Source organism: Dendronephthya gigantea, unplaced genomic scaffold (assembly GCF_004324835.1).
Source record: "Dendronephthya gigantea isolate DGI-Jeju-01 unplaced genomic scaffold, DenGig_1.0 000003F, whole genome shotgun sequence".
NCBI lineage: Eukaryota > Metazoa > Cnidaria > Anthozoa > Malacalcyonacea > Nephtheidae > Dendronephthya > Dendronephthya gigantea.
In genome coordinates this window covers 347,095-370,689 of record NW_021163013.1, presented here as the reverse complement: position 1 = coordinate 370,689, position 23,595 = coordinate 347,095, and the positions used below count along the sequence as shown (strand labels likewise).

General features: G+C 37.4%; 1 protein-coding gene and 1 long non-coding RNA gene across 2 annotated transcripts; both read left to right on the top strand.

The window, feature by feature from the left end:
* Positions 1 to 8,954: 8,954 nt before the first annotated feature.
* LOC114539120 (ADP-ribosylation factor-like protein 13B) lies at positions 8,955 to 17,714 on the top strand (the record flags this gene model as incomplete). Its single annotated transcript, XM_028559870.1, has 11 exons — positions 8,955 to 9,150; positions 9,571 to 9,641; positions 10,218 to 10,351; positions 10,474 to 10,589; positions 11,469 to 11,574; positions 13,105 to 13,162; positions 15,042 to 15,121; positions 16,081 to 16,145; positions 17,180 to 17,261; positions 17,377 to 17,499; positions 17,583 to 17,714. Coding segments are annotated over exons 1-11 (1,020 nt in total), but the record flags the coding sequence as incomplete, so codon positions are not given.
* On the top strand, positions 17,715 to 19,062 carry LOC114538984. The gene is made up of 3 exons (XR_003688840.1): positions 17,715 to 17,851; positions 18,243 to 18,304; positions 18,431 to 19,062. It is a non-coding gene; the product is annotated as an uncharacterized LOC114538984 (long non-coding RNA).
* Positions 19,063 to 23,595: the final 4,533 nt, after the last annotated feature.

Below are 23,595 nucleotides of genomic sequence, written 5' to 3'. Positions count from 1 at the left end.
TAGGCAAATTTATTCGCGCGAAGAGAAGGGAGAAACTTAAATTTGGTGAAGGCAATGATGTGATAGGTAAGCAAAGTAATTTCTCGCTAGAAAGTGCGATCGCTTATTACTTTTTACGAATGTTCACTCTAATATATTATATAAAAATCATTTACAAATTCACGCAGTAAAAACGGGCTTTTTGCAAAAACGAAAAGGGATCACGTACATCATCTCACCCACTCATTGCAAAAACCAACTCGCAAGCTCGCTGTGTGTAATTTCGTCCAATCACAATGCTTGACAGTTTATTTCAATTAGATGCAAACACTCGCAGCGAGCTTGCGCGTTGCTGGATTTTGCGATGAGAGGAAAAGACGTGCTTTTAGATTTTATAAATATTATCAAACTCAGGTAACACAGGTTTATAGTATTTGTTATTTTAGCCCTATGCAGATGATACGCATTCTGGCCTTGCGAAGTGTCCTGTGTACAAGTGGAGTATTTAAATTGCAAAACAGAAAATTAATATAAGTCCATTAATCTGGTTGCATGCTTGATATTACTCAGAGTGGGCTATTGTATAACGGTGGGCCCCCTGAATGGCACCCTAGCTATCCTCACGTTTCACTAATGGAGAACTTTTGGGCTACTAACTAAACGGGCAAAACAAAAATGATAAATTAAAGATATTAACAACAAGTTTAGAAAGAAACTTACGAGCAGTTTTCACCTGTCGTATAATAACAACAATTATTCCTCTTCTGCATGGAAGCGGCGCCTCATTTTCTTTAATCAATAAGCTTATATTCCATATGTAGTCAACGAATACAATTGTAATAAAAACCCACAACGGGGTTTTAATTGGTAATATAAACTGAGGCTATACTACAATAATCAATATAAATTGACTATAATGCATTAGGCCAGTTTTCGGCAGACGTCGAACTTTTCATGCACCGAACCTAATGCAAATGAACTAAAGGCTTTGTTGAAGTTCATTTGCATTCGATTTAGCACATGAAACGTTCGATGTCTGAAACTGGCCTTAGTTCGGGAATTTCAAAAGATTGATAATTTGATCGAAGATCGTATGCATGTCAAACTGTTTTGTTTATGGCATGAAATTCTAATCATCGATCAAGCATCCATCAAAGTCTTTCCTTGTTTTTGGTCTTTTTTACCGCCAATTACAGTTGGTAATCAATCCCTGTTGCCAAAGGAACACTGCTAGACACGAGTTCTGAAAAGGTTTTAACTCTAGATTTGTTGCCTGATAGATACATGCAATTTAGGTGACGCCTAATTCCCCTGTCTAAAATGTCAGTTTATATAACTATTTCACTAAACGGCATCTAACCATCTTATTAAAAGCTACTAAAAATTTTTTTACAAACACCCCTTAATATTCAACACAAGAGCTCTGACTGTTTCAAAGTTTCGATTAAAATGATTTGCGGGAAAATTGAAAGCGTCTGCTACAACAAATTTGTAGCTGATGATTTAACAGTGCTAAATATATTTGGATTGAGCCTGCATGTGAGAGATATGGGATTTATAACGTAATGTCCAGTTGAACTATAATGCTTATGAATATCAGATAATAATGGACCTGATTAACGGCCGAAATGAATATTTTAGGAGTTTGCTATAGAAAGCCTAATCTGCGCTGTAATAACCAAATTTCAAAGTAAAATATCACATTTATCTCGTTTTAAGGTCCAAACATACCGGACGCGATTTTCATTTGGCAACCCTGCGATTTTTAAAAGTTTTTCATTTTCCAAAAGCTAATAAAATTTAAACTATTATTATATACTTGTAGATTACTTAACGAGAATACATTTTGACTACTCTGGCGTCCATAGATTCCAACTTTTGCCTCGAGAAATAATTTATGTGCTTGTGAAAACTGAAAATTAGCGTTGCGTTGCCAAATCGCGTCCGATCTGTGTCGACAATTAGTCATAGCAATATTAATACGCGAACCAGGCGCACGCCATGTTCTGAATTTTATGTCAAATGAGATAAGAATTGTTATGAATAAATTGAATAGATTTTTACCTATACACAGGGTGTATAAAAAAAAACGTAATCCAACTTCAACAGGATATTGTAGGTGAAATTTTTACACATTATGAGAGATCAGGTTTCTATTGAATGACAATGTCTTTATATGTCTTTTTATATGCCTATATATATCTAAACACAATAAAGCCTTGCGTAACATCTTCAATACGAAACGGACATAAAATTAGCAAATACGAGGCTGAAACAAATTGTTAGTAAGAATAGCATATTTTCACTTCGGGGGTCGGTTGCTCAAAAGCCGTTTAGCTGAACAAATCTTTTGTATTAGTTGAAATATTCAAGTTTATTGAACATATTTTTGACATTTGATATGATTAATGATCTTACGATAGGTATATGCATATACAGGGTGTCCCAAAAAAATGCCTCGCAATCTAGAATCTGATTGCCTTAATATTATGATAAACCCAATTGAAAGCAAGACGTTTTATTTGAATGCCTCAACCTAATAACTATGCTATGGGGGGGGGGGGATTTTTTCGGGACACTATATTAGTTCTCATGTATTTGGAGGTCATTATCCTTTACTTAATAAACTACAAGTCAAACTACATTGTGGCAGCGGTGGGATTAATATGAACGCCGATCAGTTTTCAAAAAAATGAGAAGCTAAGAAATGTGCTTATGGTAGCCTTCAAGATGACCTAATTCGCAACAAATTAGTAGTAGGAATTCGAGACGACAAATTAGTGCGAAGTAGGCTACTTCGAGAGCCAGATCTGACTAAACAAAAATGCATTGTCATTGTACACGCTGCTGAAATCTCACAGAAACAATTGCAAGAAATCAAGCATGCATGGGACGAACAGGGCGCCGGAAGCAGTTTAGGGCGCGGGAGCAGAGTTTTAGAAAAGGGCACGTTCATTTTACCTCAGCAACTACACGAAGAGAAAACTCAAATTTACAAGTACATTAAAACTTGCAAATCCACGAGAGAACGCATTTTCAATAATATTACCGGTTAGTTTTTATGCGAAAAGTAGGCATCATGATTAAAAATAATGTTGAATTTATGATACTTTTATATGGTAGCAAAGGGCACAGGCCTGCGCTGCTCGCCCCCGTAAGCATAGAGCAGGGGGAGGAGCTTCCTCCGCTGCCCCCGTGGTTCCAGCGCCCCTGTGACAAACGATAACAGTTCACGATGACCGACACGTAGAACACACACTGAGAACCTGTCCACACGTATCCGGATATTTTTAAAAACGGATATTTTTTTCTCCGTTTTTAAGAAATTCGTGTCCATACGAAGCGTATTGGAATCTTTTTTGCCCATGGTTGACTAAATTTGAAGTAAATTACGAAGGAAATTTGATAGCGCCAGGCGTAGAACATGCGCATGTCCAAGTAATATAAGCGCTTCCAAACGATCGCAGGGCTCGAATTCCAATAATTTATGCGCGCCTAGATAACAACTATGTTAATTTAGCGGAATTTAAAAACAATTCCGCTTATTTGCTTTAGGTTCACTTTATGCGCGCTCTTTCTTGAACTAAAATGAATAAATGACCAAAATCGTCGTGATCTTGCTGCTGATCGAGACGGGAAGCAATTTCATCATATTCTTTCGCTTTTTTAAACACTGTCCGTGGAGGTTTAGCAGAGTAGCATGAAGCTGAATACATGTTATTAGACTTGAAATTATGAAATTGGCCAAAGTAAAACAGCCAAGCAATTTTAGTTCACCATCTTGAAGAGGTACAAAAAACGCGCGGTTAATGGCCTGTTATAGACTGGATCCGATTATAAACGTCATCGAATTCGAAATCCTCCGTTTTCGTCCGTCCACACGTAAACAACTAACCGGCGTTTTTGAAAATCTCCACTCTGGAGAGCGTTTTTGAAACTGACCTCCGTCTTTTGTTGCCGAAAACGCCGGTTACGTTTGGACGCAAGGACAAAACGGATAAAAAACCCTCCGTTTTTAAAAACAACCGGGTACGTATGGATGGAGCCTAAGCTAAACTATCCTTATTTATACTGGATAGCACTATCAGTTCTAAACTGTTCTTCTTATAGGTCCAGTATTTTATTATTTATCCCTTTATTTATTTAACTTTGCCAATAGAAATGACAGGACGTCGAACAGGCGTCTGAACAAAACAAGGACAAGAATTGCAGGGACACCACAACAGTGAAAACCAATTACTGTGGGCCCTTTGAACAAAAATACACACAATTAACATATACAATATGACAGGAGTCAAAAAACAACAAGTTAATTTAGAATGTAAGAGACGGCTATAGTGTTGCACTTCAGACAAATAGTCTGCCATGTCCTCGGATCTTCTTCATTGAAGCATTCAATCAGGGATCTCAGGTAATAATTTAGTAAAGCGGATTTGAATTGCTTAATATTATTACCAGGAGATTTTATTGTGGTTGGTAAGGAATTCCAGGTTCTAGTTACACGAATAAAGAAGGAGCGTTAGAGGTAGTGGTTTTCCATTTGGCTGGCCGAAAGGAGATTTGGTTGCCGCAGGAAGTCTGCGAGATCTGGTCGTTTGGTTTGAGATATGACTTCAATACTTCATATGACTCCAAGTATTCATGCCAGTGAGATAGTGGTAAGAGGTCCAAACTGGCTGGTCGTCCCTGATAGTTCTCCCTGCACATGTACGGAAGATTTAAAATGTACTTCGTCGCCCTCTTTTGGACCCACTCCACACGTTGGATGAGGACAACGGTTTGAGGCGACCAAAACTGGCTTGAGTAGCCAAAAACTGAGCGGACCAAGGACAGATACAGATTCCGGCGATCCTCACGTTGCTTTTTTTCCAGAACATCGCTCTACAAGTCCGAGAATTTTGTTAGCTCGGGCACATCGTTCTGAAACATGTTTCGACCAGGTTAGATCACTCGCGATCCAGAGTCCTAGATCCTTCTCTCCTAATCTCTTATTGATCCAGTGTTACTACAGGTGAAAACTTAAATTAAAGTTACTAAATTAACTTTATATAATACTGGATAGCTCTATCAGTTCTAAAGTGTTCTTCCTAGAGGTCCAGTAAGGATCATCTCTTGTTGATCCAGTGTTACTACAGGAGGAAACCTAAACTAAACTAACTTTATTTATACTGGATAGCTCTATCAGTTCTAAACTGTTCTTCCTAGAGGTCCAGTAAGGATCATCTCTTATTGATCCAGTGTTACTACAGGAGGAAACCTAAACTAAACTAACTTTATTTATACTGGATAGCTCTATCAGTTCTAAACTGTTCTTCCTAGAGGTCTAGTAAGGATCATCTCTTATTGGACCCAGTGTTGCTACAGGAGGAAACAGTAGCGTAGCCAGCCTGTCGATTTGTCCCGCTATGCTAATATTTTGGTGTTCACTGACCGTGAAAACAATAGATTTCTAAAGGCACGAATAATTATAATAACTCGAAATTTACATAGCGGGACAAAATCGTCAGGCTGGCTACGCCACTGGGAGGAAACCTAAACTAAACTCACTTTATTTATACTGGATAGATCTATCAGTTCTAAACTGTTCTTCCTAGAGGTCCAGTAAGGATCATCTCTTATTGATCCAGTGTTACTACAGGAGGAAACCTAAACTAAACTAACTTTATTTATACTGGATAGCTCTATCAGTTCTAAACTGTTCTTCCTAGAGGTCCAGTAAGGATCATCTCTTATTGATCCAGTGTTACTACAGGAGGAAACCTAAACTAAACTCACTTTATTTATACTGGATAGCTCTATCAGTTCTAAACTGTTCTTCCTAGAGGTCCAGTAAGGATCATCTCTTATTGATCCAGTGTTACTACAGGAGGAAACCTAAACTAAACTCACTCTTTTTATACTGGATAGCTCTATCAGTTCTAAACTGTTCTTCCTAGAGGTCCAGTAAGGAACATCTCTTATTGATGCAGTGTTACTACAGGTGAAAACTTAAACTAAAGTTACTGAACTAACTTTATTTATAGTTCAACAATAGAGAAATAGAGAAAATGATATACAAATGAGCCATCCAAGATTTCTATATAGCAGAGTGCACGTGACCTGCCGTGCCTTACTCCAGTTTCTCCCCAAGCTCAGTGGTTGCCATCAGTGTTTCCACTTGCATGGATTTTTCCATGCAAAAGGAATTTTAGCCCTTTGTAAGGAAAAATGCAAGGAATTGAAAAACACAAGGAATTTGCAAGGAAAAATTATCTTTTTTAGGGATATTGCAAGGATACTAATAATATCTTGTAAAATAGTAAAAAAGTAACGTAACATAAACTGGCTTTTGTAAATATGAGCGGCTTTCGGAACAAAAGCACGAATCACAATCCTAATACGCACAATACACGTAACTCTAACTTGGTCTTACTGATTATTCCCGTGTTTTCCCGTGTGCAAACTGCATATAGTTCAATATAGTTCAGTGTGTTGGGGGGTCGGTCAAAGTCCACTCACTTTCGCTGCCCACTTCACTGACACTCTGACACTGTAAGTACAAACGATTTAATCATGTCATGAATATGGATGATTCCGATTCATCTTTGGAAGAAGTAGGAAATAGCAGCGATGCCCTGCATTCAACGACCAAACGTAAACGACCAAAACAAGTTCAAGCTTTTGTTGACAGCTGGTTGACTGACAAACAATTCAACGTATGGCTGTGCAAAAGAATTGGAAGAGATAACACTCCCCAGCCTTTCTGCAAGTTTTGTGATAAATTTTTGTCGTGCTCAAAGACGGCTTTGAAGCGACACGTAGCCACCTCTTTGCACCAGACTCGGAGCAATACTATTGCAAATACAGGCACAATCACTAGCCTTTTCACCAAAGCTGCAAATCGAGAGGAAATAAGTTCAATGGAAATAAAGTTATGTGCATTCCTGGCTGAACATAATTTACCAATATCTCTGTCTGATGATATGCTGGAATTACTTAGATCACTTTTCCCACTTGATAACACTCTCAAGAATATTACTCTCGGAAAGCAGAAGGCAACGAATGTGATACGACAGGTCCTCGGATTTGATTATTTAAAGGAAGCAGTATCTACCTTGCGCTCTAAAAAGTTCAGCTTCATTATCGATGAAACAACCGATAAGAGTACAGCTAAACAGCTTGCAATTCTCGCCACCTATTTCGATATGGAAGGTTTCCATTCAAAGCAGTTCTTGCTTGACATGATTGAAGTCGAAGATGGGACAGCTAAAGGCGTCTACTCAGCAGTAAAGCAATCATTCGCTGATCTCCATATTCCAATGAGCAATATAATTGGCTACTCTTCAGATACGACAAATGTTATGTTCGGACAATTCTTCTGTTGCCCAACTTTTGAAAACAGATTACCCAAATGTGGTCACAGTTAAGTGTTCATGTCATTTGATCCATTTGGCATCATCTCAAGCAGCCCTTAAATTGCCGAAAGGCTTAGAAGATTTGTGTCGAGATGTGTTCTCGCATTTTAGTCGCTCATCGAAAAGACAAGATACCTACCGCCAGTTCCAACAGTTTTTTAGTGTTGACCCCCTCCAATTGCTATCACCAGGTCAAACACGTTGGCTTTCCTTGGAGGCATGCGTTAATCGCATTTTGGAACAATACGTGGCTTTACAACACTATTTTATTCTTGTTACTAGTGAAGATCCGACACACGCCACTGACCGCATTGTGAAGTTACTCCACAACAAGTACACCCTGGCTTACCTTGAATTTTTAAGTTTCCAACTCTCGCGATTTAATGATTTCAATCGCCTTTTTCAAGGTGAAAGGCCCCTTTTGCAAAGCCTCAAAGTTGAAGTAGAAGGACTTATAAGGACTCTTTCTGCTGATTTTATGGAGGTCCGTCATGTCAAGCAAACCAACCCGAAGGACATTGATCCAAAAAATGTCAGTTTCCATGTTCCCTTGAATGAAATCTACCTTGGTGTGGCAGCCACTGCAACCATAAACGAAATAAAGGAAGACACAAGCATAGATGATGTTGACCTGCATAACTTTTTGGTCAATTGCAAGAACTTTCTCATTGAAAGTATAGAACAGATCCAACAAAGATTTGATTTAGACGCTGAAATTCATGATGTAGCCCAGTGCACTTTGCCCGAAAGAGCTGCAGCCCGAGCCCCTCCTTCGCTTGCTAATGTTGTTAAGAAATTACCGTATCTGGATACCATATTAGATACAAAGAAGCTTGACGGGGAATGGAGAGAGCATGTGTTTGAAGGAAAGCTTAACGCTGACCTCACATGGGAGGAATACTGGCGTATTGTTAGAGATGCTAAGGTGTCGTCAGGGGAGCCAAAATATCCAAATCTAACAAAGTTTGTTGAAGTAGTGGCTTCATTTCCATTCTCGAACGCAGCTGTTGAGAGGCTGTTCAGTTTGTTAAAGAGAATCAAGACCGATGATCGGACACGCCTAAAGTCTTCATCGTTGGTTTCTCTGTTACAGTGTAAGTTGGCAATGAAGAATGGCAGATATAATGCAGCCAACCTTACTCCCACGAAGGATGCACTAGAACTGATTTCTAAAATGAAATCCAGTGCTTCTGATGCAGAAGCAAAAGGCCTAAAAAGGAAATACTTGGACGAACTATTTAGTTAATTTGTAAAATTTGAGCATGTAAGGTACTAAGGTGGAACCTGTTTTTTGGGTCAACGTTTTGCGATATATATTCTATTTTGAGTTATATAGCACTATATAAATGCAACTTTTTTAAATGTTATATGTGTAATGCATATATCCACTAATAAAAGTCAACAAAAGTGTATTAAAAACGCGAAAAATGCGCAATAATTTTTATCTGTGCCTGCAAGGAATTTCTGCAGAAAAAAAGGAATTTTAGGGATCAAAAGAAGGATTTCTTAAATTTGGATGTGGAAACACTGGTTGCCATGGCAGCTAATCAAAATTCAAAAAGAACCCGGTGGCCGGTGGGGGAACATTCAACGCTCCAAGCACAACGTCGAGAACTGAAGCAAATCTCTTGTGTTTTCACCCTGGTTTATCGAGCAAGAGTGCGTTAAATCGACGATGATTTTACTAAAGAAAGGCTACTGTATACCGTGCTAGACACCGAAGTATGTTCAATTACATTTCCAAATGTTTTTCTAGCATATCCAAGCGGGATTCGAGGTTTGTATATTGTGTTATATTTACATTGTACATTGTATTTGAGCAACATTTGTCAAAGCTTCGCCCCTGATTTAAGCCAAAATCTCGGATATCTTTCCGGTCTTGTTCACTCATTTTGCTGTGCGTGAAAACAGCTTCATGGCAAAGTAGATTGCTGAATAATTCAGATCGGTTACACTCGACTTAAAAGGACAGAAAATCATTTTATGAAAGAATCGAATTTCAATTGTGTATAGATTTGCGACAAATTTTGATACAAAACTGCTTCGTTTTGTTTTGTTTATTTGTTTAGAGAATTAAATTTTTTTCTTTCGGCGATCAAAGCCGATTGAATACGATTTACCTTCTTTAACAACGATCTATCTAGTTTTAGGTGGTATTTAATTGTGACAGTTATTTTTTAAAATTTTTGTTTTGTAGAGATGTCAAACTTCTTATGTTAGGAATTGATAACGCTGGTAAATCAACTATTATCAATGATTTGAAAGGAGGTATTAAATTATTATTTAGAGCCTTTTTACGAATTTAATATCTTCTTACTGATGAGAGTTTGAATCATAGTATGATGAAAAGTTTGACATGTTTTAAAATATAGGCAGATATTGATACCAGTATATTAGTATTTTACTCTGTCTAATGTCAAATTATTTTACTCATCAGTGGAAGAGTACTGTCAGTTAATGCAACTATCTGTCAGTGTCTCTTGTTAATCCATTAGCTAGCAAATTGCACCCAGATATGGCCAATTTTAGTATTTTACTCTGTCTAATGCCAGATGATTTTACTCATCAGTGGAAGAGTACTGTCAGTTAATGCATTAACAAAACTATCTTTTAGTGTTTCTTCTTAACCCATTAGTTTGCAATGCACCCAGATGTGGCCTACTTTAGTATTTTATTCCACTGTCTAATACCAGATGATTTTACTCATCAGTGGGAGAGTATACTAGCTGTCAGTTAATATAAGTTTACAAAACTATCTGTCAGTGACCTTATTTAACCCATTAGCTTGCTACTCTGTCTAATGCAAGATAGTTGTTAACAAAATATATTCATTTTGGCCTTTAGAACCCAAAGAGTCAACAGTTCCAACAATCGGTTTTTCCAGTGCGGAGTTCAAGTTATTGAGTTTTAAAGTGACAGCTTATGATGTTGGTGGTGGACCTCGTATCCGAGGAATATGGAAAGATTATTATGCGGAGGTACATATACACATATACAAGCACAGAGGTTCTTAGTGCTTTAGTATTCTTTCCGGTCCAATTCTAGGTCATTTCAATTTGGTCAACAATTGTTGAATAAATGGCATTGTGTTCTTTTTCAGATATTTGGCGTTGTTTATGTTGTAGACGCAAGTGACCGTGAGAGAATAGCAGATTCCAGAACAGTTTTAAGTGAAGCATTATCAGACTCAAGACTCTCTGGGAAACCTTTTGTTGTGTGAGTATAGAAGTTATCCATTTTGAATGACTTAGTTCCTTACCTGAAGTTTGCAATCTTTGGCTATGATAGTCGGTTTGTCCACAGTTAATAGATAATACATGTTTGGAGATTAAATAAAAGCACAATATACAACTCATTAACATGTTATATTGCCCTGGTTTATATACAAAAAATGGTTCCTTCTTGTCACATATATTTATTGTATTTTAGCCAAAATTACCAATGGCATTCATCTTGCTGTAAAGCTCGTGAACCTTGACTTGAAAAATATGTTTATTATAAGATTGCTATTGGTTTATCTGTGCAAAATACAATAGACATGTGATGAGAAAGGAACAATTTTTTGCCTAAATCTACCTCAACATAGTTAATGAGTTGTACTGTAGTTTTATGTGGTCTCCAAACCATGTATATTCTATTAACTGTGGTTTGTCCAGCACGGTCAGAAACCTGGGGTGGTTTTGTCAGGGGTGTGGACCATCCCCTGTGAGGCCAAGGGGTGTGCAGAGCTAGCCCCCAGTTGGGTATGAGTACCTACTGTATTAATAGTTTGTTTTTGGTATGTTTGTTTGAAAATATTTTGAAAATGAGATGGTGCTGCTTGGATTATCAGAGACATGCATTAGAAATTCCCAACTCTTAAGTTACCGACTGAAATAATTATAATTTGATGCTGATTAATTGCCTTTCATAATTCCCTAATAATTACTTCATACTCAAATTTACACTCAAAGTTCATCCCTCCAGCTGGCTAGGATATAGGGGTATGCCCCTGGCAGGAGGCCTGCCCCATGGCCCTCAGTAAATCTATTCCTGATCCGATACTGAGTTAGTATAATATATTATGTAAACATACCTTTATGTTTTAATGTACAGGTTTGCAAATAAACAAGACATTGATGGAGCAATGTCTGAACAAGATATTGATATGGAATTTGAGTTAGAGCAGTTGGCAAAGAAATGTGAAAGTCGTTATAAAGTTGTAAGTAAAGTAACTAAATTCTACTGTTCATGTCTTATTGATTACAGAAACCTAAACTAAATTAACTTTATTTATACTGGATAGCTCTGTCAGTTCTAAACTGTTCTTCCTAGAGGTCCAGTGAGGAACATCTTTTATTGACCCATGCAGTGTTACTATACAGGAGGAAACCTAAACTAAACTAACTTTATTTATACTGGATAGCTCTATCAGTTCTAAACTGTTCTTCCTTAAGGCCGGCGCACACTAGAGCTATGTGCTTAGCAAAAAGTCATTCGTGGCCATTGGCGTAAGCCAGTTGCTCTCGTGTGCGGGCGACTTTTCAGGCGACTTTGGTCATTCGTGCCACTTACGGCAAATATCTAGCATAATTTCTGCCTCGCGCGCCAAAATCTTTCCGTGTGCGGCAAACTGAAAGCTATCTGCTTATTGATTGTCTTAACAGCGCATGCGTAATATACGAAAGTAAACATCCAAGATAGCGGTGTAAACAAAGCAAAACGAATTTGGTGGCTGAGACCATATTGAAAGACAAAACTGGTTGATCTTTGGCCAGAATACAGGTGTTTATACGATGTGATTTCTACAGATTTTAGAGAAACGGGAATGCGCTATTGCAGAAATAGCTATAGTAAGCTTTCTCAAACAGGTAATATAATTAATAACCCTTGGACAACGGTGTTTAATAAAGCGGAATTCTAGGCTAGTCCGTCGACGCAACAGCAACAAAAATAACAACACCTCTTCGTCTTCACTTTCACCCATAATTTTGTTTTTGCAATCTGTTCGCCATCTTGGATGTTTATTTTCTTATATTACGCATGCGCTGCTAAGACAATCCATAAGCAGATAGCTTTTAGTTTGCCGCACACGGAAAAATTTTGGCGCGCGAGCCAGAAATTATCAAACATGTTAGATATTTGCCGTAAGTGGCACGAATGACCAAAGTCGTCAAAAAAGTCGCCCGCACACGAGAGCAATTGCCTTACGCCAATGGCCACGAATGACTTTTTGCTAAGCACATAGCTCTAGTGTGCGCCGGCCTTTAGTAGAGCTAGCTAGGTCCAGTAATGCTCATCTCTTATTGATCCAGTACATGTCACTTCAAGAGGAAACTTAAACTAAACTAACTTTATTTATACTGCATAGATCTATCAGTTCTAAACTGTTTTTCCTAGAGGTCCAGTAAGGATCATCTCTTATTGATCCAGTGTTACTACAGGAGGAAACCTAAACTGAACTAACTTTTTTTATACTGGATAGCTCTGTCAGTTCTAAACTGTTCTTCCTAGAGGTCCAGTAAGGGTCATCTCTTATTGATCAAGTGTTACTTCAAGAGGAAACTTAAACTAAACTAACTTTATTTATACTGGATAGATCTATCAGTTCTAAACTGTTCTTCCTAGAGGTACATTAAGGATCATCTCTTATTGATATTAATTTATGCTGAAATATAACTCTATGAAACTGTCTCCTGCCTTAATATCCAAATCATAATTGTAAAATGAATTAACTGAAATATTTTTTCAGTTCCAGTGCACAGCTTTACTCAATGAGGGTCGAAAAATTGACAGTCAGCTAAAGAAAGGTTTGTTTTTAGAATTTGTAGAACAAAACACTGCAGACCATGATACATAAATGTGAAATATATATGAATATAAAAACTTGAAATTTGGATATCGTGACGAAATTGTCAGGCTGGTTACGTCATTGTAAATGGTTAAACGGTAGACCTTAAGGTCGCCGCACACTAGGGCTATGTGCTTAGCAAAAAGTCATTCGTGGCCATTGTCGTGCAAGCCAGTTTCTCTCGTGTGCGGGCGGCTTTGGTCATTCGGAACACTTACGGCAAATATCTAGCATGTTTGATAATTTCTGCCTTGCGTGCCGAAATCCTTCTGTGTGCGGCTATTTTAAAATGAAAGCTATCTGCTTAAGGATTTTCTTAACAGCGCATGCGTAGTATAGAAAAGTAAACATTCAAGATGGCGGTGCAAAATGAATTGGTGGCTGAGACCATATACTACGCATGCGCTGTTAAGACAATCCGTAAGCAGATAGCTTTCATTTAGCCGCGCACGGAAAGATTTTGGCACACGAGGCAGAAATTATCAAATATGCTAGATATTTGAGGGTAAATCAGTTATGATTTTTGGCACTTCACTCGATTCAGGTAAATTCTAGAGGTTTAAATGGTCTTAATTTCCAGTGGAATTATACACACTTCAAATTCAAGCCAGGAACAGTTGATGGAAAAATGAGTCAACCATAGGTCCTCCTGCAGGAATCGAACCTACTGTACGCTTTTGCGATGCCTGTGCAATGCTCTTGCCACTGAGCTACAGAGGTAGCTGACAAGAGCAAGCGTGGTTAATGTGTATATGATGGTAATGCCGCAAATATAGGTGAGGGAAAATCAGTTATGATATTTGGCACTTCACTCGATGCAGGTAGACCCTAGAGGTTTAAAGGGTCGTAGGTTTGATTCCTGCCGGAGGACTCATAGTTGACTCATTTTTCCGTCAACTGTTCCTGGCTTGAATTTGAAGTGTGTATAATTCCACTCGAAATTAAGACCCTTTAAATGCTAGATTGTTTGCCGTAAGTGTCACGAATGGCCAAAGTCGCCGGAAAAGTCGCCTGCACACAAGAGAAACTGGCATATGGCTCTAGTGTGCGCCGGCCTTTGCACCACAATTGTCTGCCTGGGGGTGGTTAATTGGTGATTAATTCCAAAACTGAAAATTGTTTCACTGACTACCGTAGGCGACTTAAGCCTCTTACAGACGAGCAAGTTTTGTATGAAACGAGCAAGACTTAGTTTTCTATGACAAGTTTTTATATGACAAATTTTAATTGTTCTTCTGTACACCCAACCTTGTCATAGAAAACTTGCTCGTCTGCAAGAGGCTGAACGACAGCGCACAGTGGAAATCGTTAGGTGGGGGATGTTGAAAATCTTGAAACAAGTCTGATTTTCCGCTACGCTAACTAGTCCAAAATTGCACACTCTGTGATTTACAACAATTTACGCTCTAAAGCCGCGTTTATACTTCAGGCCTAGGCTTGACCTGGACCAGGTTTAGGACAAGTCTAGGTAATATGTGCCAGGTTCACACTGTCTTCCTTCTTGGTGATATCGGATAGCCAAAGCAATTGACAAAATACTTGGAAAAAGATCCAAAACAGATACAGAGTACATTTGCTGTATAAAGGCCTTCAACATATATCCTATTTATTTGAATGGTTATAGCCAAACCCAAGCACCACCGCGCGCTCGCCTTCTTTCAACTGACCTCTATATAATAACTGAATGCAATGTTATATTTTTCACCATGATTTTACTATTAAAGCGCCTGGGTACGAGGCTGGCCAAGGCTTGTTTCTTTACATACGGTTGTTGGATTTTGATACACATGATACACATGCAACTGTTATGTTTGAAAGCTTTAATATCTAATTTTAAGGTTTACGGTGGTTATTACAAACTATGAATGAGGATTTTGCATCTTTGAAGGAGCGAGTTGAGAAAGATGTTGAGATTCAGGTATGTTGGTCTGAAGTTGCCATCGCAATTGATTTTGTGTGTGTCAGCCTTTTTGTGAGTGAACGCTCACTCTCTGACTTTCCCTCAGAGTGAAGCCAAGATGGCGGAACATGAAGTCTTTCTTGTAGGTATGATCCAGGCCACTGGCGCGGAAATTTCAGAGGTAAAATTATAATTGCCGCCATTTTACCTACCAAATTTCCGCGTGGAGGCCTGGATCATACCTACAAGAAAGGCTTCAGTATCCGCCATCTTTGATTTGATCCATCCAGATTGGATTTTTAGTTCAGTTTCACCCTGTTCATTGCCAGTTGCAAATCAGTGTTTGCATTTGAGATCAGTGAGCGAGCTATCCTTTCAAAATCAGCGTGTGACCCTACAAACATACATTTGAGATCAGTCAGTTATCTATTCAGGTGTATTTGTGATCGATTTTGTGTCAGCGTTTTCTCGCAACAGTTTGTTCATCATTCATCCAGTTCTGATTTTGAGATCAGTCCACCCTATTCCGTGCCAGTGAGATCAGTGAGCTGTCCACATATCGTTTGGTTTGAGATCAGCGAGTTGTTATTCAGTGTATTTAGTATTTTTGGACAAGTGAATTGACAGAAGAACTGCATTTGTTCGCTTATCTCTTTGTGAAAAACGTCCACAAAACGGCTAGCCGCCATTTTAAAATTTCGGTTTTGTTATATATGCCTGAAGGTGAATATAACAGCATAATACGTCAAATTTGACCAATCAGAATGTAAGATTTGTTATATTCATTTGGGCAAAAATACTACTTGACATTAGTGAGTGACAGGTCCAGTTGATCTTTGCTGTGTTTAGTAGAGATCAGTGTCTAACAATTCGCACAAAATAAAAATTTTGCTTTTGATTAAGACTATGTTTTCTGTAAATTGTTATGGGGCAGAAAGAATGTGTTTTTCATAGAACATTGCTTGTTTTTTATTTAGAAAGAGGCTGAGAAGAAGACGAGGGCTGAGCGCTTGGAAAGGGTTAGAAAAAATCGGGAAGAAAGGTTAGTGAAAAGTTTGTCATCTGACGGATATATGCATTGTAAACAAACTGTTGTGTCTGAATTTCGCCATAAACCCTCTCATCTATTTCATACGACTGAAAAACTATCGCAAAACGATATTGCTTGTGTTTCGCTGTGGAAATTAGGAGTTTCCTTTGTGGCGTTTTGCGAAGGAGAAAGTTTATTCATTGAATAACAGAATGCGTTGTTTTAATGTTGTGTATGATTCCACTCGAAATTAAAACCTTTAAAATTTACCTACATCGAGTGAACTGCCAAAAAATCGTAATTGATTACCCTAGCTCACCTATACTCGGCATTACCGCCTTAAAATACACATTAACACTAAAGTGAAGTGAAGTGAAGTGAAGTGAAGTGAAGTGAAGTGAAGTGAAGTGAAGTGAAGTGAAGTGAAGTGAAGTGAAGTGAACATAGAAGTAATGTATAGACCTACTCTGTTCTTATCTTAGATTTGTAATTTATGTTGCATGTACTAGTTGTAAGATTTCGTATTGAACATAACGTGTTAAGCGCTATTGATCTGTCATCGTAAATAGGGCTATACAAGTGTTAAATGATTAAATTATATTATTATTATTGACCTATATACATATATATTTCAAGCTACATTCGTTTTTATTCTGACAGTGTCAAATTCAATATGAGTCGAATATATCACGCGTCATTTCCGATGATGCTAAGTGTTTTTAATAGACAAATTTCAATTTAATATATATTTATATAATGCATGAAACTCGGGCTTCTTGATAAAAAAAACAACACCGCTCAATTATTAAACTGTGTTTATGAACTAGAAAAAGCTGGACGATTTGGAATAATAATTATATATATATATACACCTTTAGTTGTATCCAAATATCCATCCCCGCACGATCAAATTTTGTACATATGTCCCTACATCATACCGATTTTACATCACCTTTCCACCTTTCTTCTATATCTATGTCCATAACTACCCTGCCTATGTATTCTGTTGACTTTCGGCTATATCACGCTTTCATTTCATATTTCAGAGAACGCGCCGAACGAGAAAAGGAAGCCGCTAAAAATAAAGAGACTGTCGATTCTGATGACGAAGCCGTTGTTTTTGGAAATGTAAGTTCAATTTTTACAATGATTCAGAAAATTGAAGCTTTTTTCTTGAAATACGATTTCAAACACTCGTCGATTACCAAAAAAGTAACACTTTTGAAAACAACTTGTTGTTAAGGTGTTACCAAGGGTAAAGGATCTCTCGAAAACGAAGGGAAACAGAACAAAAAAAATAGAATTTGAGGAAGAGAATGTGGAAAATGTTGACGAAAACGTGGAACAACCTGAGTCACAAAACGTGGTGAGTTGTGCTTTAACTAAACTAACTTTAGTTATATTGGATAGCTCTATCAGTTCTAAACTAATAATATGTCTTGTAATTAGGTTAATGAATGGAATACCGAAGATATAACCGAAGAACCTCTGTCAGAAAATATTCATCAACTAAACGAGAGTGAAAACCAAGCAGTAACTAAGAAGAAACGAAAAAAGAAGAAGAAAGCGAAACGTAACTGTTCCGAGTGACGATGGAGAGAATAGCGACGCTGGAATCGTTTTGAAACCGATTGCTTGGAGAGGTTCATCGACCCCATTAAACGGTTTCCCTGGCAATGGCAGGAAATTAGAGCCAATCAGGGCTCCGCTACACAACAGTGAGTTTGAAAATTCTTTGATTGTGTGCTTTAACACTGGATCAAAAAGTGATGATCCTTTGTGATCATCCTAGTTACGTTTAGGTTTCCTCCTGTAGTAACACTGGATCAATAAGAAATGATCCTTACTGGACCTCTAGGAAGAACAGTTTAGAACTGATAGAGCTATCCAGTATAAATAAAGTGAGTTTAGCCTAGGTTTCCTTTTGTTGTAACACTGGATCAATAAGAGATAATCCTTACTGGACCTCAAGGAAGAACAGTTTAGAACTGATTGAGCTCTTCATTATCAATAAAGTTACTTTAGTTTATGTTTCCTCCTGTAGTAACACCAAATCAATGGGGGATAATCTTCCATGTTTGTCTGAAGATTGAGTTAATTTTGTTACAGATCTTTGTTCACCATCGCCTACAACAAGTCCAGTTTTTGATAAAGATAATCAATTGGAACAGGTGATTGATATATATTAAACCGTTTTATGTATGTGAAGTGGTGTATGGTGAAGGCGTTGCCAGAACAGGAATTTTAGGATATAGTGTTTTGCTCCACCATTCATATACCTTCTCTATTGCTTATAGTTCTGTAATGGTCATAGTCGTTCGTTTCGACCACGACCGAATGAAGAAGATTGTGACGTCATGTTATGACGTCATCGTTGTCAATTTCACGATGACGTCATCATCATAAATTATTAAAATAATCCTTTCTCAACACTTGATGTCTTCACGATGGCAAAATCAGTTCGTCATTTTGGGGCGGCTTCGGTTACGTCATGGTGACGCCACTATGAGGAAGTTTCCATAGCAACGCGAGCTTTTATGTCGAATTTAGTGACATCTTAGAGCAGTGGAAAATCAGAGCAATTTCAAATGGGAATTTTATAGTTAGAATCAATGATATTTATTAGGGCAATTCTTTATCTAATTATTTGTAGATATAAAATGTATATAATATATATTTGCATGTAATTGGGTTATATACAATATGTGAATATATTGTATTTAAATTGCATCATGTAGGCAGCCTTAACTCTGTTTTATGAAATACGCAATGAATAAATAATGTTTTCATGTGATTTATATTCACATGACAGTCAAATGGTATTTTATTTATTCAATTTAAAAGCATGCACTTTTAGTAAATAAAATGACATTGCTGAACCAAGCGACAATTTTAGAAAAGAAATATTCTGTTAAATGCTGTGAACATTGGGAACTTCAGGCTTTATTATAACTTTGAAATAGATTCAAAGTATCATCTTGAATATTGTGTCTTGTTTCTAACAACACATATCTTCGCATTTGCAATTTTTGCTGCGATTTTATATGCGATTTTCTTCTTTTCATGGATGTAAACGAGTAATTAGCTACGAATGCTCTGATGTATAAAAGCTCTTATTTAAACTCGGTAACTAAATTACTCATTCACATCTATCAAAAGAAGAAAATCGCACATAAAATAAATCGCTGCAAAAATTGCAAGTGTAAACGGGCCTTAATGTTTGACGAAGGAAAGCCTTTTGGCGAATGGTAAATATCATGGTAAATTTTATACAAATTTATTATTATTTGCAAATGTTCACCCACATGTTATTCCATTGCCATTGAGCGGACATATATTTATAATACAACAGAAATCGTTTAATATTTTGACCTAGTATCATGTTTCTTGTTTTAACAAAACCTTCAGTCAAAGGCTGATTTCTTCTTAGCGACATTTACCTGGGATTATGGCAGAAATATTGAGAAATACCTTGCTATTAAAGTATGTTTGCATCACAACAGTTCTAAAATGTTGCAACACGCAAGATTCCAGCGCTTGCTGCCCAAGAAATCGTTTTATTTTGTGGTGATTTCTTAGGAACACTTTATTATTTAGTTTGTAGTTTAATATTAACTGGTCGTCTATCATGTTATTACTGCGTCGCGCACTGCGCGAACGCAGTCTTAAATTGCCGTCGGTGTTTTTTTTTTGTTTTTTTTTTATGTTTTTTACGTTTTCGACCCGGTCTACCTGGCCGCGCAGGCCAACTAAGATACTCGTATTTTGAACTCGTTTGATTTCGTATCGAAATATTTTCGTGCTAAACACACTTCAAATAGTAATCTAAGCCAGTAACCCCCACAAAAGAAATATTTTACTGAAACAAAAAATTGAAAAAGTTTGTTGTCGCCGGGATTCGAACTCGGGTCGTGCGAACCAAAAGCAGGAAACTGCATGCACGATACACGTCATATAAAATAACACGTACACGAGTCGCTGTGCATGGCCGATAGCGCAGGAAATCTAGACGTTTGTCGTTCGAGAAAATACGTACAGGTAATCATAATGCTGGATTCTTGACTTGTCTTGTTTAATATGCTCACTCTGCATACACCAGCACACACTGATCATGGTAAACCTACACTAAAACGGGTTTACAGACAACGATCACATGAATCAAGAAAGCCTTGTATGTCATGAAAGCCTTGTATGCTATGAAAGCCTTGTATGCCATTCTATGCCATTTTTCAATCAAACTGCACTTTCCTTTCAAGGGTAAAAACGGCCAGACCAATCCTATTGAATTTCAGTACAAACTGATTCCGGCCCAGAGTACATGATTCCAAACTCAGCCTTATTCACGTATATCGTTAGCTACATATGCCTAGCACCAATAATGCAGTTTTACCCCTATATTCTGTACGAAGTGCTCTATTTACTAGAAAACCTAAGAAAGAAACATTTTTCTAAAGGAATAAATATTGACAGGAAATGGGGCACAGTTGCATGCAACGATTGGCGCGACGCAGTAACCGCCAGAATGGGCGTCTTGTTGCTGCCGCAGCGAGCGAGCCTGAAGCGAGCGAGCAAGGCAGCAGATCCTAATTTAGAAATGGGGGCGCAAAATTTGTCTTTGGCGCATTGCATGACGGTACCAGTGGCAGGGATGGAGGAACATATTTTATTTTGGGGGTGGCTGAATTTAAGTTCCGGCCATAGTTGACACGCTGAGAGCATATGTTATGTAGCGTAAGAGAGAAATAATTAACATTCACCTGAACACAATGTAGGATATTTCTTTTGTATTTTAGCAGGCGAACAGCAATTTGACGACCTTATTGTTGACGACCTTATTGTTACACGTTTGTGAAATTCTTTCATGTATTTTGGGGAGGGCTACGATTTTTGCCTTGCGCGGTGCGGTGCGTGATACTACGTGTATGGTATGTTAATTTATATTGTGAATAAAGGTGAAAACGTGCTTTGGAACATTGTATTAGCGTATTCGGGTGCCAGTAGATTTTCGATATAAACGAAACATAATACTCTTGTCACCTGCGGTGAAAATTTTTGACGCATTGCATGTTGGAGTTGGTGTCAGGTTATACCATTCCACGTGTTGGCTGCGTAAACTTTGGCGAATTTATTTCGAAGAAGGAAAACTATTTCGGTGAGTTTTTTGTAATCAAGTTCATATTTATTCAATGTTTTATTCATATTTAACTGTTCTTTTATATTTTATAAGTTGTTATTTTAGACAGAAGGTGAAATTTACGTAATTCTACGTTTTGGCTACATATTATAGTACTGCGAAGTATTAGAGGTATAAGGTATTTGGGTGAGTTTTTTACTGTCGAGTTCCTATTTATTCGATATTTTATTCATATTTTTAAACGATATACTTCACTATGGGCTTTTAGCCTTTTATGCCGAATTATGACTTAAATACTGGGATCGTGCATTTATTTGAGCGATCATTGAATATATCATTAAAAATTGCGTCTGTTTTGTTTGTTTAGCGCGCGGTGTTTATTAACTGTTCATTTATATTTTCCAGGTTGATATTTGGTCCGAAGGCGAGGCTTCAACTATTGTTATATAATCGAGTCTTTGTTCTTAGTTGCATCAGTAATTAAATGCATTGATTTTTGAATTTTTGTCAGTCATCTGTCATCAGTTGCTGACTCTTCTGTTTTGTTGCTGTATTTGCGCCTCGTTTTTGTGTCTTGTTAAGACACTCACTAGATCATCAAAAGTTTATTTCATGTGTGTTTTTGTATCTCATTGGATTCGTCGTATCCGTTACAGCAAAAGATGATTGACACGGAAGAACTGCACTTAACAGAAACAACATTTTCATAACGTTTTAATAACTATATTGAGCGATTTAAAAACATAATTGACAAATTTAAGTTCTGTTGGGGGCTCCGTTGCATAATAAACACTTTATTGATAGGTTTCGTAGAACATTTCTGTTCCCGAACAATATTGTTTTTGTCATTTTCCTGAAATAATGATAATAAGCTGAGGCTAAGCACTTTGTACTATATTTTATATTTCCAATCTCTTCTTGAACGTAAAAAAAATTTACGGTGGTTATGATTTCTGTTCTTCTAAAAGTTTAATGTTTTCATTGCATGGCTTACTCACAGGCAGCACTCCCTACCCTATGGGTACCCTAGTTCTAAATATATTGTTGGCAATGAAGTTCGTACGAGTGTGTCTTAAATTTGCCAAAGTTTGATAAACATTTCGCCAGTATTTCGTCGCCATTTTATCATTCAAATTTAAAAATAGAAATTCTAAGTGGAAATGATCACAGAAATGTTGATACTCAATAATATTTATTATTTTTTCTATTTATTTGCTGCCGAATCAATAGAAGTATTTAAGGAGCGCCTATTCATACGAGTGGTACGACCCAATTTTGTTCTCCCCAATTCGACTTTTGATGGATGTTTTATAGTCTGTTGACTTACGTATATGTGCAGCGTTTACCAAAAGCCAGGCCACATTTACCAAAAGCCAGGCCAGGTCAATACCAGACTACATTCCCGGCCTCAGAAGTAAATCAGACCTTAAGATTATGTAAAGTCATGCTGCGCATATCTTCTGCTTATAACAGTTAACAAACAAGACATCTTGAGAATCAAAATATAATTCAAACAAGACACAGATTGAGACTGTAAATTTTCGACTTTATTACAAAGTCATCTTCAGACAGAATGAAATACAATACTTTACAACGCATATATATACAACACAGAGAGAGAGCGCACGTGTCAATCCATGCAGCATGTAGGCGGAAGGCCGGTAAACCAAGGAGAGCGAAACATGATAAGGTTGTGAATAAAACTAAATATCATATGTATGCTATATTTACAACAATATGTTAGATAGATTAATTTAAGGAAAGAAAGACCCGACAATTAAAATATAGAGAGATTAAGTGAACAGTTGTAGTTCTTTGCTGGCTTTAAGTCCAGTTTTAAGGAAAGGTTTGTTGTGTTTGATTAAGAGTGCTTCAAGAAAGGCGATAATATGATAGTTATTCGATTTAGTTATGTGTAGAATTCTATAGTTATTGAAAACGAAGTTCTCAATAGGAGAAGGGTTATTCAAGGATAATGGTATATCGTTGAGCAGTGAGAACTGGTTTTGTAGTGTGGCTAAGAATTGAGCGTGCTCACACTCAGAGAAATGTTGGCCTACTGCACTAGAAGAGAGCCTAGTAGAATGCTCTTTCAAACGTATGAGAAAGGCACCTTTGCGTCATGCCAATATAGGTTTTCCCGCAGCCAGGGCAAGCGACTTCGTATGCTAAATTGCTACGAGTTAAAGAAGGAAGTTTGTCTTTGTTAGAAACAAAATAAGACAACCTTTTAGTGTCGTAAATAGTGACGAATTTCACCGGTTTGGAAAGAAATCTTTGTATTTTATTGAGACATGATTTAAGCAGAAAATCGCCCCGATTTCCGAG